The sequence below is a fragment of the Euleptes europaea genome, chromosome 2 (assembly GCF_029931775.1).
Source record: "Euleptes europaea isolate rEulEur1 chromosome 2, rEulEur1.hap1, whole genome shotgun sequence".
NCBI classification, from domain to species: Eukaryota; Metazoa; Chordata; class Lepidosauria; order Squamata; family Sphaerodactylidae; genus Euleptes; species Euleptes europaea.
In genome coordinates, this window is record NC_079313.1 from 78,769,886 (window position 1) to 78,787,633 (window position 17,748).

At 43.9% G+C, this 17,748-nt stretch overlaps 1 protein-coding gene across 2 annotated transcripts in view; it reads right to left on the minus strand.

The window, feature by feature from the left end:
• The window catches only part of IPO13 (importin 13), a 68,774-nt gene continuing 51,026 nt past the window's right edge, over window positions 1–17,748 (minus strand). Inside the window, exons 13-20 of one of the 2 annotated variants that reach the window (XM_056845518.1) lie at window positions 16,772–16,909; window positions 16,349–16,445; window positions 14,573–14,625; window positions 6,678–6,744; window positions 6,352–6,410; window positions 3,279–3,368; window positions 2,590–2,771; window positions 1–315 (exon numbers count right to left, since the gene is read on the minus strand). In XM_056845518.1, the coding sequence (XP_056701496.1) occupies window positions 219–315; window positions 2,590–2,771; window positions 3,279–3,368; window positions 6,352–6,410; window positions 6,678–6,744; window positions 14,573–14,625; window positions 16,349–16,445; window positions 16,772–16,909 (783 nt within the window). In that variant the 3' untranslated portion in view covers window positions 1–218. Of the gene's footprint in view, window positions 319–2,589; window positions 2,772–3,278; window positions 3,369–6,351; window positions 6,411–6,677; window positions 6,745–14,572; window positions 14,626–16,348; window positions 16,446–16,771; window positions 16,910–17,748 lie in introns of both variants that reach the window. The other variant, XM_056845517.1, reaches the window with a different exon arrangement.

Below are 17,748 nucleotides of genomic sequence, written 5' to 3' on the forward strand. Positions count from 1 at the left end.
GGGGGGCCAGCTTCAGCTTGAGCCTGCGCTCCAAGTCCTTGTAGCCTGCTGCTGCTGAACATGCGGTGGGGGTTAAGAAACAGCCCGTTCTTGAGTGGAGCAGCCTCAGTGGGTTAGCTGTCAGGTTGTTGTCCTAAGAACTGGTTCAGTAGCAGCGTAGGGCAGTGGCGAGTGGCCAGCAGAAGTGTCCATGCTCCAGTTTCTTGGTGCAGGGGTCCTCAGTACTCTGCTGTGTACTCAGTGCCATGCAGTCCCCGACACAGCAGTGTGAACTCCTTCACCATATCTTTCACACGTCGCTTGTTTACACGCTCTCTGCTAACACAAAGAAAGGGTGGTGAAAGACTGACACACAAGAGTGGCAACTCCAGGCGGGCAGCTGCGTTAGTCTGCAGCAGCAAAATGAAAGGGGAGTCCAGCACCACCTTAAAGACTCTATTTATTCCAGCATAAGCTTTCATTAGGTGCATCTGATGAAGTGAGTTCTGACTCACAAAAACTTATTCTGGGATAAAATTTTTTTGCTTTCGATGTGCTTCTGGACTCCTGGTTTACAAGTGTGGAAAGTTGGTGGCATAAGAGGAGAATTTAGGAAGGCAGGAGGTCACATTAGATGACAGCTAGTGCCATAAGTTCCTACACACAAGAACATCTCCCAGTACAATGCTCATGAAAATCACAGCACTGAGAGCTGACCACCAAACGCACAGTTAACAATGTAGAATTTTCAGAAATGTTGAAGCCACAGTGGGAAAAAATTCTGTAAAAACCTTGCAAGTTTTAGAAAAAATTAAATATACGCAATACTTATTTTCTTATAAAGCCTAAATTTATTTTAAATGCATTGTTTATAATGTAGGACATAAAATTATACTCTTGATAGTATTTATGAAATTTAAAATTATAAATCAATTTAAAATTTAAAATTAAAATTTAAAATTATAAAGCAAAATTGCATTTTTGTAGTAAAGAAAAGGAAATTATTATTTGGATAGAGGCAGTCTCATTCATTCATGACACAGCTAGCAACATAGTTGGATACTGAGTTAAACTTTATAGTAATGAAACATCAAATTATTCAACAATGTATTATAATATATATTATAGCAAAATAAACATGGACAACATTAGTTACATTTAAACAAACATATCCTTGAAAATATGTTATATATGCCTTACATATATATGATGTAGATTGTCTAACAAAACTTTCCTACTATACTTTGAGTGAACAGAACCTCATCTTAAACTGCATTTCACTCATTCCAGAGTGCTCCCCAAATTTGAAATTCTCAGAAAAAAAATTTCTGTAGTTTTCTGTTTTTCTTCCCTGAGCTTTTACTTCTCTAATATTAGTATTACTATACTGTGACAGATATAGTCTTGCTAGATTGAACTTTGACAGACTCACAGACTTGACAGAAAGCCAGCATGGTGTAGTGGTTAACAGCAGTGGTTTGGAGGGGTGGACTCTAATCTGGAGAACCGGGTTTCATTCCCCACTCCTCCACATGAGTGGCGGAAGCTAATCTGGTGAACTGGGTTGGTTTCGCCACTCCTCCACATGAAGCATGCTGGGTGACCTTGGGCTAGTTACAGCTCTTATAGCTCTCCCAGCCTCACCTCCCTCACAGGATGTGGGAAGGGAAAGTGATTATAAGAACATAGGAAAGGCCGTACTGGATCAGACCAAGGCCCATCAAGTCCAGCAGTCTGTTCACACAGTGGCCAACTAGGTGCCTCTAGGAAGCCCACAAACAAGACGACTGCAGCAGCATTATCCTGCCTGTGTTCCACAGCACCTAATATAATAGGCATGCTCTTCTGATACTAGAGAGAATAAGTATGCAGCATGACTAGTATCCATTTTAACTAATAGCCATGAATACCCTTTTCCTCCATGAATATGTCTACTCCCCTCTTAAAGCCTTCCAAGTTGGCAGCCATCACCACATCCTGGGACAGGGAGTTCCACAATTTAACTATGCATTGTGTGAAAAAATACTTCCTTTTATCTGTTTTGAATCTCTCACCCTCCAGCTTCAACAGATGACCTCGCATTCTAGTATTATGGGAGAGGGAGAAAAACTTCTCCCTGTCCACTCTCTCCAAACTGTAAGCTGGTTTGATTCTTCCTTAAGTGGTAGAGAAAGTCGGCATATAAAAACCACTTCTTCTTCTTCACTGCAGCTTTCAGCTTGATTCAGTCTGGTGAATTACGCCTGCATTCTTGAAGAACAGGTATCTGTGCAAGATGCAGGGTCAGGATGCCATTTGTGAAAACTGGCCATGTGGCTCAAAAATGTGTATTCCAATGGAATCAACAACATCCTAACATGTTGTTCTGCAAAGCTTCCAGAAAAGTTTCATAAACCTTTAGCTTAAAGGGGGAGGTGAAATTAACTACAGAGAGGTGAAATTAACTAGAGCCTGAAATGATGCCAAAGAGTCTGATGTATTTTCTATCCATTCTTGTTACTTAGAACTGGCTACCTGATATAAAAACAACAACAGGTAGTAGGTTCTAAGTTTCCCTCTCACAGTTTCCTTCACTCAGTTCCCCAGGAAAAGCACCAAGAAGAAACTCACCTAAGAATTTGCTGACTGAAGATTTCCTTCTGCTCAGGGGTGACACGGACCGATGGGAAACCATCCTGATGCATCACTTCCTTGATCCAGATGCTCAAGTAACTGAAACAATGCTTGTTGAGGGCAAAGAGGATCTCAGCCAACTGATCCATCAAATTGCGTGAGGCTTGGCCACCTACACCCTGCAGGAGGGAAGCAATTCCAGACAGCTGCAGTACACGAAAAAGTCTCAACCTAGGAGATCTTTGGCTAGTTGTACCAGGTTCTTGATTTCTTGCAGGCTATGAGCTTTCGTGAGCCACAGCTCACTTCTTCAGGTTTTTATGGTTTTATGTGGCTCACAAAAGCTCATACCCTGCAAGAATTTTATTAGTTTTTAAGGTGCTACTGGACTCCTACTCTTTTCTACTGCCAGTGACAGACTAACACGGTTACCCATCGTGATCTATCAAGATCATGATTGAGAGTTTCAATATCTTCTATAGCTACAGTCCTATGCATCCTTCTTAGTGAGACTTCTTCCCAAGTAAACATACACAGGGCCAGACTTCAAGTCACCCAGGGACATTCTAGTAGCATGGAAGCAGAATTAACTGAACTTATTTAGCTAAGTGAACAACACACACCAACCAATGACACTGCGTCACTGCTCTTACCTAGCCTGCAAAGCCACTGTTCCCACTCCTTACCTCAAGCACAGCCTGCAGCAGCATTTTGCCATTCTCATGGACCACCTGACCCACAGGTGGGATCTCCCCACAGCGGGGTAACAGCTCAGTCTGGTTAAGAAAAAAAGATTCATGAGAAAAACTGATGAAAACTGTCAGTCATTTGGCAGAGAAACATCTGTGCCAAGTCAGAGAATGGACAACAGATTACGATACCTCTTTCTTCCCTCAAACATCACACTGCAGAAGAAAAGGCACCCTCACGTGACAATTTATGATGGAACAATCCTTTAAGAGCCATGTTCAGGCAGGTGGCTCAGAAGCAATCATAGTTCCACTACAGCTGGAACAAAGTGGAGAAGCATCCAGCATTGGTGAGAGAGAGGCTCCTGAAAGGATTGTTCCAGTACTCAATCTGGAGCCAGTACAGTTGGCGGAGAACCGGTTGTATATGGGCTCTCTATGGGGTCCCTGTGAGGACCCATGCCACTGCATTCTGGACCAGTTGCAATTTCCAGAGCAGCTTCAAGGGAAGCCCTGCATAGAATGAATTACAGTAGTCTATTGTAGAGGTGACCAATGCATGGATCGCTATGGCTAGATCAGCATGGGACAGGTAGGGGGGTCAGTTGCAGGGCTTGGCGAAGATGAAAAAAATGCTGTCTTGGCAGTGTTTGTGACCTGGGCCTTCAAAGAAAGAGAGGCATCCAGGATCGTGCCCAAACTCTTGACCCAGGGAGCCGGCACCAGCTGAGCCCCATAAAGAGTGGGAAGCTGAATGACCCAGCCTGGACCTCCCTGGCCCAGCCACAGGACATCTATCTTTGATGGGTTCAATTTCAGGCAGCTCTGCTTTAACCATTTCCTTACAGCCTCCAAGCACATAGCCAGATGTTATGGGATAGTGCCTGGCCTGTTGACCATTAGCAGATAGAGCTGGGTGTCATCTGTGTATTGATGACATCCCAGCCTGAAACTCCTGACTAGCTGGGTGAGAGGCTGCATGTAGATGTTAAAGAGCATTGGAGAGAGAATCGCCCCTTGTGGAACTCCACATACCAGAGGGTAACGTGTTGAGATTCTCTCCCCAAATGCCACCCTCTGTCCTTGGCCTTGGAGAAATACCAGCCATTGAAGGACTATCCCATGCAATCCAAAAGGATCCAGCGATGGTTTCTTCAATAGCGGCTTCACCATTGCCTCCTTCAACATTCCCAGGAAGAGCTCTGAAGTCAGGGACAGATCAATAATGGCTTCCAGGGAATTTCACACTCCCACTGCACTGGCCTTAACCAGCCAGGATGGGCACGGATCAGGGAGTTAAGTGGTTGGTTTCCCAGCAGACAGGACCCTGTCTACATCAGTCTGGGAAAGTCATATGAAATCATCTAATACAGGATTCAAAGACAACCAAGGGGTTTCTAGTTCAGTCACCATATCCCAAATAGCAGAGTGGTCACAGCAAAGTGACAAAATCTTATCCACGAAAAAGCTCACAAAGACCTCACAACTAATGGTCAAAATTTTAATATTTTGAAAGTCCCTTGAAGGGAACATAAGAGACCTATTTACCCTAAACAATTGTGCCGGGCGAGAGCTCCCAGATGCAATAGAGGCTACGTAATAGGCTTTCTTAGCAGCCTTCACTGCCACCTCATAGGATCTCATAAACAGTCTATACGTTCTTTTAGCTTGATCATGAGTACACTGCCAAGCTTCCTCTAGTCACCTAAGCTCCAATTTTTTATCCCTTGGTTCCGTAGTATACCAGGAGGCTAATTTAAAATGGGGGCAAAGAGGAAATTAGTGGGTGTTCTTATTGATGGCTTCGAAGAGACAGCTATGCCAGTCATTCATCAGCACATCCAATTAATCGCAAGGGAGTATCAGATCCCTCAGAGCATTCTGGGAACCAACTGGCTCCATAACCTTCCGTGAGCAAGCATAAATCTGCTCGTTGCCTATGTGGGGGGGGTGTCTAGGAGGCCCAGACTGGCCTTCAGGGCAAAATGGACCGACCACAGCACACTATTCATAGAGATCAGGTCTATAGCCACACCCATTGCAAAGATCAATTCCAGTGTGTGGCCTGCTTGATGTGTGGGACCCAATACAAATTGGGAGAGTCCCAGTGTTGCCATGGATAACACTAGGTCCGAAGCCAGAGAAGAAGTGGCATCTGCATGGATGCTGAAATTTCCCAAGACTATGAGTCTGGGATATCTCAAGGTCCAATCTGAGACCACCTCTATTAGGCTCAATGGGGTATCTGCTGGTGCGTTAGGCAGTCGGTATACCAGCAACATAGCCAAACTCCTCTTAGCATCCCATACCAAACCTACCCTATCAACGCTGGAGATCTCCAGGGCGGGGATTTCCCTGAAGGAGAAAGACCCCTGAATGAGCACTGCCACCCCGACTGGTGAAGGACTGAGAAACCTGGGGGAGTGAGTTCTTCCAAGGTGACTGTTTCACCTTCTCTCACCCAGGACTCAGTCATGCATACCACGTCCATTTCTTGGGCTGCAACCCCCCCCCAAAAAAAACCCTCTGTAACTACAATAGAAGTTCAATGACATCAGTGCCAGAGAAGAGTTTCGAGTCCTAACCATCATATCTCAGGATGGGACAGAGATTGGAAGGAGACCGAGAGATACAATTGTATCTCTGTCTCCTTCCCTTATAACATCTCCGCCCACCGTCATATCTCCCACACACACACCCAATTACGGGTATCCCTGACCCTATGCTGGCCTCCCTAATAAAATGCTGACCTGTCTCCATCCACAACATGACAGCTGGCCTCCCACCACAATAGTAAATATTTTGGATCTATCCCTCACATAGACCACTGATGATGGGGCTGTGTCACCAGCAACACCATGAAGGTTCTCCTATAGTTCCTAATCTCAATTTCCTAATACTTTCTTATACTTAGCATCACCCATACCCTCACTCACCCACCCTGCAAATTAACCCCACTCTAACACTAGAACGTGGTTAACCTAATCTCCATGCTCCCTTGATGGCTTCTGGAGCTCCTGTCCAACCATACGTTCTTACAATCTGGTGGAGCCACAAACACAATACTCACGAAAAAGCCACAGGCAGATTTGACAGTTGGTGCTTCAGGAAATTTCAAGGAGATCACACCTAGAGGAAAAGCAGCACAAGTCAAGACTTAAGCTAGCACCACTCACTGCTTCCTACGTGGGCAAGGAATAAGAGATAACTTTCCTTCTGTAAGTAACAACTTCAGCCTGTCTGGTTTGGGAAATGTTTCCATATTAAAAACAGGGAGAGGGGGGTTGCCGCAATTCTTACATCCATCAGGAGCTTTAAGGAGCAGAATTCTAACTGATGAGAACAATTTAACCGATCACTTCATGAAACCCAGTTGTACAAGACCTGTCTACTCACCACAGTGGAACACTGCCTTGACATCCAGGCTGCTACACAGGAACAAGTCAGGTTTCCGTTTGAGTGCCTGTAAGGTATACACACATACACAGAGAATAAACACAGCTCTGGCAAGCCAGGGGCAAGCAAGTGCCACAGAGCAGCTCCCTGGCCAAGACCTGCATGTGCACTTACCTGGCCATTGGCCATGGTGCACAGTAAGCCGTATGTGGAAAAAAAGGATACAAGCTGGAAACTTCTGAAGCCAAGGATAACTAGGACCCCAGTTTACTAGGAGTCTCTGAAGAGACATGCAATTGAGCATTACCCAGATACAAACTCATAGGAGTTGCACTTTGCTACAAATAAAGATATTCACAAGTATGGGCAGTCACCTCTAGTCCACAAGGAAAAGGTAATAGTACATTTTTCACTGGTTTTATTTGTGTCCTAAAGATAATGTTAGGAGCCCCATGGCACAGAGTGGTAAGCTGCAGTACTGCAGTCCAAGCTCTGCTCACGACCTGAGTTCGATCCCGACGGGAGTCAGTTTCAGGTAGCCGGCTCAAGGTTGACTCAGCCTTCCATCCTTCCAAAGTCTGTAAAATTACCCAGCTTGCTGGGGGTAAAGGGAAGATGACTGGGGAAGGCACTGGCAAACCACCCCATAAACAAAGTCTGCCTAGTAAACGTCGGGATATGACGTCACCCTAAGGGTCAGGAATGACCCGGTGCTTGCACAGGGGACCTTTACCTTATAGATAATGTGGCTTGACTGCATATTTCAGCAAACTACAACAAAAGTTCAATGACATCTTAAAGACTAACACCACTTATTACAGCATGAGCCAACATATTTATCTAATGAAGTACCTGTGCCAACAATGCTTTTCTAGCATCTGAACTGGACAAATGGGTGGGTCCCTTTGTGAGATATTCAACTAACACAAATGTGACATAAATCACAGTATTCAGAAATAGGTGAACATTTTAATCTTCCTGGACATACTGTTGCCAATCAGAAAGTCACTATTCAACCCCCTTAAAAATACTTCAAAAGGAATATATAGTGCAAAAGTGTTGCATTTGAATCAAAGACGTGAGTTTTCTTACTCACTATAACGTTAACACCTCAACAGGACCTACCTTTTAGAAACTATTAATTTGACTCTTAACATATATGACTCTTAACATAACTTAATTTGACTCTTATCATATTTAGTTAATTTGCTTATGCCTCAGATTGCTTCTTCCTTGATTAGTTATTGTTTATCCTACTTCATCCTACTTTTATTTATCTTCATCTGGTGTCTCTCATCTTCCACTATGTGTAATGCTAGTTCATTTCAGTGCTTTATATAGAAGATCACAACTGAAAAAATTATGACAGATCCACGCCAAGCCTCTTTCAGCCTCCGATTTATCCTTCCCCCAACCCTTCTCTATTTTTTCTTATAGAAGCCTGCACAATGATTTACCTCTTATTATTTATTTACAGGATTTATAATTTGTCTTTCTGCCCAATCAAGGCCAACCAGGCTGATAACAATTAAAAGCAGAATATTATAAAACTATCACTTTTTTTAAAAAAAGTGTACAATACATATATAAAAAACACAGACCCAGCAATTAAGACATAGAGCAGGATGCGTCATTGCAGCACAAGACAAATAAAAAAAGTCTTCACCTGCTGGGAGAAGACAGTGATAGGAGGAGATAAGCAAATGTCTCTGCTAAGGGAGTTCTACAGTTTTGATGCCACAAATGAGAAGGCCCTCTCTTGGGTTTCCACGTCAAACCTTAGAAGGAGGGCCTTACTTGAAGCAGGGCCTCAGAAGATGACTGTAGTGGTCAGGCAGGTTTGTATGGGAGCAGGTAGTCCTTGACGTATACTGGCCCCAAACTGAAGACGGCTTTAAAGGTCAGCACTAGACCCTTGAATTGGGCCCAGAAACAAACTGGGAGCCAGTGTCGATGGACCCAAACTGGAGTAATATGCATCTGAAGAAGTTAGCTCTGACTCATGAAAGCTCATGCTGAAATAAATGCAGCTAGTTTTTAAAGGTACCCCCCCAGACTTCTTTTTTATTTTGCCACAATAGACTAACAAAGCTACCACTTTGGAATTAGCCTACTTCAGCACCAGAGACAGCAAGTACAGTCAAGACATTTACTAGCCTAAAATTGTTTCAGCACCATGGACAGTAGCCACAACTATTCTCCCATTCCTTGGAAAGGGGCATGTTCTGCCATGGTATTCCCATAAATGGTTATCCCATTGGCCAGCAAGAACCTTCCTCCACTGAACCATGCGAAATGTGTGCTCTTTTGCTGAAGCACCATCACCAGAGATGGCAAACCATTTGCCCAATGTGGCAGTCAAATGAACCCTAGTGATGTTATTCACAGCTGCAAACAGAGGTTGCAATACCTTTTGTTCACACAGTTCCAACTTTCCCTATATTAATTTGCCAATACTGCCCTCATCCAAAGGCACAGACAAAAGGAAAGATGACATATGCTCCTCTCCATAGGCATTAAGAAATCAGTGCTGAACTTAAAAGTTTACCTGTGCTCAAAATTTGCCTGACAGGATCACTACATTTTCCCATCTCAAAGTCTACTTTTAAAACTGCCACCAAGTATTGAAATGTCTCTTTACAGTTTTTCTTAATGGTATTTTCTTCCACCACCTCACTACAGTACATTTTGCTTTTCTGTCACCTTTTTACACTTCTTTAATATCACAGCAAATTAAGTGGAAAACAGGCTTTGCTGGTACACGGGTTCCATACTGCATTGCACAAAAGGCAAAAAGTAACAAGGCCAAATAAAGGATTAAATACGATGTTTGTTCCTGCACATTTTTGTAACCCATTAAAATACCTTACTGGAAAAAAATCCTATAATTTTCAGTGTAACTGAAGCATGTATGGGAATTCATACATCTGTTCTGAAGCTGTACTGTACATTGGCCATTAGCTAAGTCAAAGGAAACTCAATGCTGATGCACAATATGTTCATAATTCAAAAATTATTCCTTTGTTGTATTCATGATCTGCCTTCATCTCAAAGCAGCTGTATGTCTGTACACCAAAACTATGATTTGTAAGCACCCACACATCCATATTTTCTAAACCTCTTTGCCAGATCCAGAACCCAATGAATAAATAAGCAGCCTCCTTATTCTATCTAGACTAGGGTGAGGCACCTTTTTTCTGCCAAGGGCCATTTGGATATTTTTAGCATCATTCGCAGGCCATGCAAAATTATCAGCTTAAAAATTAGCCTGCTATATTTGGTCAAAGATTTAGCCAAGAGGCATGACCGAAGACAGCTCTGAGTGTCTGCCATGTACAGCGACTCGCTTCTGAGCTCTGTCGTCACCAGCTGGGCCCAAGAGATTCAGGCAGTCCTAGGAGCTCCATAGCTAATGACTCTTCTGCAAGGGAGAAAGAAGGTTCCTTTTCTCGGCAAAACAAACTCACATCAGCCTTGAATAGAGACTATTCCAGTCCGTGGGAGGGGGCCAATCGCCAGTCTTAGATTCTTCTGAGCTAGAGATCTGCCAGGACCCACGAAGGGCCAGACCAAATGATTTCGCAGGCCTTATACGGCCTCTGGGCCTGACATTCCCCACCCCTGATCTAGACTCTAGAGCAGTGTTTCCCAACCAGGGGGTCAGGACCCACAAGAGGATTGCAAAGCCACTGAAAGTCGATTGCAAGCCAGTCCTCCCTGATGGCTGCCCCTGCCCTTTGCATTGCTCTCTAACTCTACTCTTCCTCCTTGCCTACTATTCACATTCTCACCTTTCCACCCTTTGTGACAATAATGAAGAGAAAAAAAGCCATCTGGCAACTAATAACTTTATGGTAGTAACTGGAAATAGGAAGAAAAGGCTGGAGGGTGGGGGGAGTTCAATAGGACATCAAAAAACTGGAGGAAAGAGGCATGTGCATATGTGGGCTTCATCTTGGTGCTGTTCCAACCTCCTGATAAGCCTATTGAAGTGCCTTGTTGCCCTCTACCTACTATGGGAGATGTACCCCTTGTTGCTAATCCCTTGACCACCATCTTCACCCATCTCCTAACACCCCCCCCCACACACACAAGGCTCTTCGAATTCCACTCTGGCTCAGCTGGCAGAGAAGACACAAAGAGGTCCCTGCTCTCAGACAGTTGACCTCAGGAGGCATCTTGTAAACTGTCCACTTGGAAGAGAAAACTCTTTGTTCTAACACCTTCTCCCCTATGAGTGATAATGTTTATGGGTGGACTTGGTTACTGTAATGTAGACCTCTTAATTTCCCTACTCATATGTGTGGTTTAAATCTTACCTCTTAATTACAGCGCAGGCACTGATGAAAGTCTACTCTGGAGGTGGTTAAAGTTGGTATAATGATAATTGTTAAGCAGTTTGAGCAAACCTCTGTTGAACAACATCTACACTCTCATGCATGGTGGTTCTCACTCAATGGTTAAAAGCCTTGGGGTGCTTTCACAGTTAAGCCCTTTGCCCTGCACCGAGGTTGAAAACCAGGCCATTGTATGTGATTTACCTTCATTGATATTTCTGCTTTGTATGGAAAAGAATGTCCTTCATGTATGATGAATGCAAACACTTGTGCTATCTCAGTAAACAAAACATGACATTTGACTACAAATGATAAATATACTCATTTTCCTATGCAGAATTATATAGGAAAATCAAAATCTTTGCAGTGGCTCCTAGAAGAACCAGCTTCTGTGCTTAATTTGAGGGAAGGTTTTGACCTGTATTTTGGAAACTAAGTCCTGACCCTGGAAACAGTATCTTCTGTGTCATACTTTATTTGGTACTTTTTCTACACTGTATATGCATGCTGACTGATAAAGAATCAAATAAAATGTGACCTGATGGCTACTAGAGCTAATTTTTAGAATCTTAAATGAGATTAGAGAGACTAATGGAGAAGAAGAGGTTGATCAAAGGCTGGAATGTAGCCTTCATATACGGAGGCTGTATACTTCGGAATGCCACCTGCTTGGGGTTCGTAGTAGGATGATTGTTTTTGGGTTTCTTAAAAGCATCTGGTTGTCCATTGTACAAAATGGAATGCTGGACTTAATGGGCACCAAGGTCATAGTTTCTCTAGAGTGCCAGAAAACCTTGGGTCGACCCTGGATGGGTCACTGTGTCAAGTAAATTTGGGCTTACAGGTCACCATGTTCTAGAATTTTCACTTTACTGTGAAATTTGTGAAAATTCAGGTCTGAAGCATTCCATCCAAGATATGGGCATCTTAATGGGGAAAATCAAGACTATGTTATAAGCATGAAAATAATGGTTCCACATGTCTCTGATTCTTCACAAACTTTCCTATCCTCCTTGGTCTTTGAGGAATCTGATCTCTTATTAGAACCATTTAGAAAAAGTTGTTCTCTTTGTGAGGAAGGCTGGGGCAACATCCATTTGTATGGGGGAAAACTCCTGTCCTGCAAATTGTTTGCTACCCCAAGAAGTGACACAAAAAACTCTAGAGTGACTATCACAGGCAACTGGAAAATCACATCCTGGGTACCAGGCAAGTCACTATGCAAGCAGTGCTGTTGAGGAAGCATCTCTCTCTCATTGTAGAAGATTACGTTTAAAATGGCACTGTGTTTGTGAAAACCAGTCTCTAGAGATTACCAGCACTAACTAGGTTGTGCAAAAGGCAATGACCTGACTCCAACTTTCTACTGGAGAAGATTTGAGTTCTTCCAGTTGGAACAGTAACATATCACCTGTACTGAACAAGACAATGTCAGACATTTGAAATACACGTTAAACATATGCTTTTCAGACTAATTTGTCTGTGTAGCATTAACATACTAATTTCAGCCAGTGGAGTTTGAAAATAGGAATTTTTAAAAATACAGTCATAGCATATGACAGATGGAGAAAATCTGCTTCCAAAATTTTTCTTCTGTGAATGTGTTGGGGCAAATTTCTTTCAGTATATTACATGAATGTTTTTGTTTGGTATCGGCATGGCAGTTGGGTAATTCCATTTCCTTTACAACTTTGCTGTAGGTGTGAGAGTAAGCAATGGGATCCAAGTTTATATACATGAAGGCATGGGAGAGAATAATGATGCCACTGGTTCCAGGTATAGCACACAGTTTCTGCAGGCCGTTAGATTTTATTTATCCTGGTCAGGGGAAGAAATACCCTAAGAGGCATCAGTAGCTACACCAGTCCAGACCCCAGACCCAGATACTTTCTGATATGATCTTGCTCACATAAATTATCCCCGTTAAAGGAACAAAAAATTGTTCAACCAAGGGTGAAAAGGGCTGGGGTGGGTGAGACAACAATCTTGTAAAAATGGTGCTGACGGGATTGTTTCCAAGCTCACTGAAATCCCCAACCATCTGAGTTTCAATTTGTCCCTGATATAATACCAGGCTGTATCTCCTCAGGAACGATGTAGGCTAGAGATTAGGCCTCAATTTCTTTAGTCCCATGCATTCTGGTCTTTAGGGAGAACCTTGAGAACTTCAGACTGGATGAAGGCAGCAAGTGGACTATGCCTTCAAGTATCTCCCTGTTGAGTGGGAGCTACAGTGGGACCCTCTGCAGGGTGCACATGGTTGACCAAAGATATCTCTCTTCTCAGTCCTTCCTTTCCCCTCTCCTCACACCTTCTGCTCAGATTGGATATTTCCCCTCAACTTTTCCTCCATCACAACATTCCATTTTCTCCTCAGCCTCCTACCTCTACCCGCTCTCCCTGGGAGAAAAATATTCTAGTCATTTAACTACCGTTGGCTGCTAACATCCCCTTAACCTGATTACTAAAACAAGCATTTCAAGATGAAATGTCTACTTTGAGATTTAAATTTTGAGGTTAAATTTAATCTTCTGAATCTTAATGTTAAATGTCAGAATTTCACATTTTTCTGAAATTTCAGTTGAGTTTTGCAGAAGAAGTATGTCAGAGAGGCAATATTATTACAAACCGGGTCTGCGAGATGTGTAAACTGCCACAAGGGGGAGTTAAGTGCTTAGATACTTTCCACACCACGCTATACGGAAGCCACATCAAGTAACGATAAACCAACCCTATTGCCAGCATCTTGCCATAATCAGAAAAGCTGAGCCCTCCCACCTCCCTTCCCTCCCTGCCTCTGCAGTCCCTAGCATTGTCGCTTATTTCTAATCTAGGGGCTGCACATCTACCGGTAAGTCTACTGGGTCTCCTCCTCCATGCCCACCAGCCACTGCACATCTTGTACTCCACCATCACTGCCCTGTGAATGACGTCACTACAGCATGAGGGACAGGGCTGCACAATAGATTCACAACCTGAAAGAAATGAGAGCTGGGAAGTCTTGATGGCAGTGCTGGAGGACAGAGTCCAAAAGGATTTTTCAGGCCAAACAGAGGCACAAACTTAGGCTCACCTGCCCTCTCGTTTCTGCTGCTATTGCCTTGATCAGATGACCTCCAAGGCCTTTGGGTGCAGTCCAGGTTACCCGAGAATGTCATGCCTTCCCACCGAATGCCCTGAGACAGTGGACCTGTCCGCATTCAGCTAGGGCTGACAATACACGCACACACAAACACCAGGAATGCTACAGCTCCAGCTCTCAATCTCATTTGCCCTTTTGCAGCAGCCCCAGACACAGCACAAAGCCTGAAGACAAACCCAACCTACAAGCCTTCTCGCATCACTTGGTACAGCCCCTCAAGGAAAGGAAGGGGCAAAACTCAGACCTAGGAAAAGGAGAATGTTTTGTTTTCAACTTCCACGGAAACAGATGGAGAAACTCGATATTCAACTAAAAGGAAAAAACGTTGTCAACAGAAAGCTAAAATAGGTTTAAATTGAATTAAAAAAGAGAAAGAGAGAGAACAGAAAGTGAATGAATAAGAAACTAAAACACACCTGTGCCAGGAGTTGCATAAATGAATCAACAATATCAGGATGATCCCTGGGCCCTAAAAATATAATAAAGATGTAACTGAAGAGAAAAATCATACAAACAGCAACTCAACATCATATAGTTATGTGATACAGAAAGAATTTACAAGTGAAAACAGGAGTAAGGGCAGGAAGGGAAAGTGCATGGGGGGGTTGAAGAGGGCAGGCACATGAGCAGCTTGAAGCAAGTTAAAGAAACAAAACATACAAAAATCATGGAGCTTGGAAACCCAAGAACAGAAAGAAAGTGCAAAGGAATGGGCCTGTTGCCCAGAGTCCCCCGCCAAGCACCAAGGATAGGAAGGGGGAGCTTGTTGCACCCTAGCAAGGGAGGAGAGGCAAAGCAAGATCTAGTGGGACATCAGTTTCACCTGAAGAGCTAGCATATTTGCATTGGAGACACAGATGTTCTCGTCATGAAACACTTGGTCCTAAAAGACACCTCTAGAGGCAATGACAAATCCCGTAGATGCAGGGAGGGCACAAAGCCTTACAGCTCTCTCCTGGAAACCCACTGGAGCTCTTATCTTAGTGCTTTCCTTTCACCCATGCCCAGGCGCCTGACTGGTTGGAGAGAAGCCAATTCCTCCTACAAGGGTTGGCTAGTAATGTTGCTGCTAACCATACTTCCCCCAGCAGTGTTTGCACTGGCATGATCAGGATCCTCTTTTTCTGTGCTGACACCATAGGTATGCCTAACACAGCTAGGCTATAATAGGGCAGCACTTCAAACACTGTTGACTCCCCTCTAGTTTCAAGTTCACCCATGCATCTGGAAAAAGGAGAAGAGAAACCCTGCCACTCACTCTACACCACTAAGATTTGACTGGAACTGCACACTTACTCCAAGCTTGTCCCCTCAACAGGAGCTAGCAGGATGGAAGCAGAGGCAAGCCCACACTCTCAACAAGGAGTCGAAAAAGCAGCAGGAGGAACCCTTTGAGAATGAGAGCAAGGGAGTAGTGGGACAGCATCCTTTATTTGGACTGTGGGTGACTCTACAAAGAACTGGGGGATGGATCTAGGAGAGGCTACGGCTCACAGGGAGAGCATAGGCTTTACATGCAAACAACCCCACATTCAATCCCTGGAATCTCCACTTAAAGGATCCCAGGTAGCCAGTGCTAAGACATTACTCTGCTGGAGACCTTGAGAGAGAGTACTTGAATTAGATAGACTAATGGTTGGCTTTGAATAAGGCCACTTCGTACATTCACATGTTAAAATGGAAAACATAGGAACAAACTTCCTAATGATTCTAGCTTCCTACCAGAGGCCAAGCATTAATCAAAGGAAACATTAGATACTACCTTCCTTCAGCATTCTATACTGACTCAGTTTGCCAGGAGAGGGGCAAGCCTCCAGCCTTGAGAAGCCGAGCTAGAGGTGGGAAGGATAACACTAATGTGTATTGGATTTTGTAAGTCATCTTGAGCTGCTGTTGACAGGGGGCAAGATGGGATCACCAGTATTTTAAATAAATAAATAAAAATAAACACAACAGCACAACTATCCTCAGGCAATTACCTAGGATTAAGCATGCCAGATTGCACATCTCCACAAGAGTTTCTTGTTCTGGCCTTTAGTAGTACAAGCTGAAGGAACTGAAGCCTGAGATATTGAACAGGGCACTGCCATGACCTGAGGGGCATCCTCAGGCGATCCAAATAGGTGAGGCCAGGAAACGTGACTTCCAATGTGGCAACCCCACCGCAGTGAGGGTGCCAAAGCACAACCTACCTTGCTGAAAGAGTGTTAGTGTGACTGATGTGACGAGCAGAAAGAGTGCCTTAATGGGTGGGAAGTGGGCGGGCTCATGGGCAAAGATGTGAACCAGCTGTGGAGACAAAAATAAGAAAAAGGGAAGCATAAACAGTACAGAACACCCCATCCTGCCAGATACTTTGCCTGACCATTAGTGACTTACGCTAGAAGGCTAGGAGCTGACCCCACCCATATCAGCAAGACCCCTCTATATGCAGTTAATGAGCAAATACGAAGCTACTAGACCGCTGCTCAGTTTTATATGCATGGGGGTGGTGAGGAGGAAGAGGAGAAAATAACACATTTTGAGCAATTCCTGTACTGAAGGAAATGAAAAGAGGAAGCCAAGAGCATTAGGTGGGTGAGAGTTGCTCTCAGTTGGGTTTGGATTTGGATTACCTGCTTTGTGAGATCTATTGCAGATGCTTGAGGAATGGTGCTGTACATCTGACCCAGCATTTCACACAGTTGAGGCACCATGGGGGCAAAGTCATCCAGCAGGGTCTTCACAGACTTCTCAAAGATGGAGCACACAGACTGTGGAGACAGGAGGACTGTGTGAAGGACTGAGTAAATAGCTGATCTTGAGGGAGGATAAACCAGAATTAGGCCTGTGACTCGCTTTTCCATAAACTTCACTGTTTTTTAATTGTTTGTTTTTATAGTTAGAATTCTGATAGGATCCTTTAAATGCCCTCATATTTCAATTTTGGCATTGTAATATTTCTCCTGCAACCAAGGCTGCAAGGAGATCCACTACTCCCTAAACCAGGTAGAAATGGGGGGAAATTCTTGACAAGGTGTCAGGTCCCCTGTCCCAGCATCTGTCTTCATCAACCTGGCCTCTCCCAGGTGATACATGCATGTGCCCATATGTATGAGACCCATCCCAATCCCTCTGCCCTTTGGATCATGACCTCTGCTGCCAGTCTTATAAGCTCACCCTCATATCTGACCAGGACACAGATTTCTGCCTCAGTTTCCTAGCTCCCATTTAATCAGCACTCCTTAAAAAATGACAGCACTGCACTCAATACTGGCAGCAGGAGAAGAAACATTTTATTAGGGAAATGCCTGGAGATTCAGTGTTTGGGGTAAGACTGAAAAGAGTAAATACAAAGATTTGTATTTCTACAAAGATTTCTCATACAAATGAGGAAAGGACATGAAACAAATTCTCAGTTCTCACTAGTTCACTAAAACCAGAATTTAGTGTGCCTCCCTCTGTTCTGAACTCCCTAGTTATAGTACCTTCTGCCCTTTAAAGCAGGAGGGTCCCCTCACTGCCACCCCTGCGCCTCACCACTAACATTCTATCACTGTCACTCTCTGCCCAGCAAGAACTCTCAGGAAAGAAATTCGACTGCTTTCTGAGG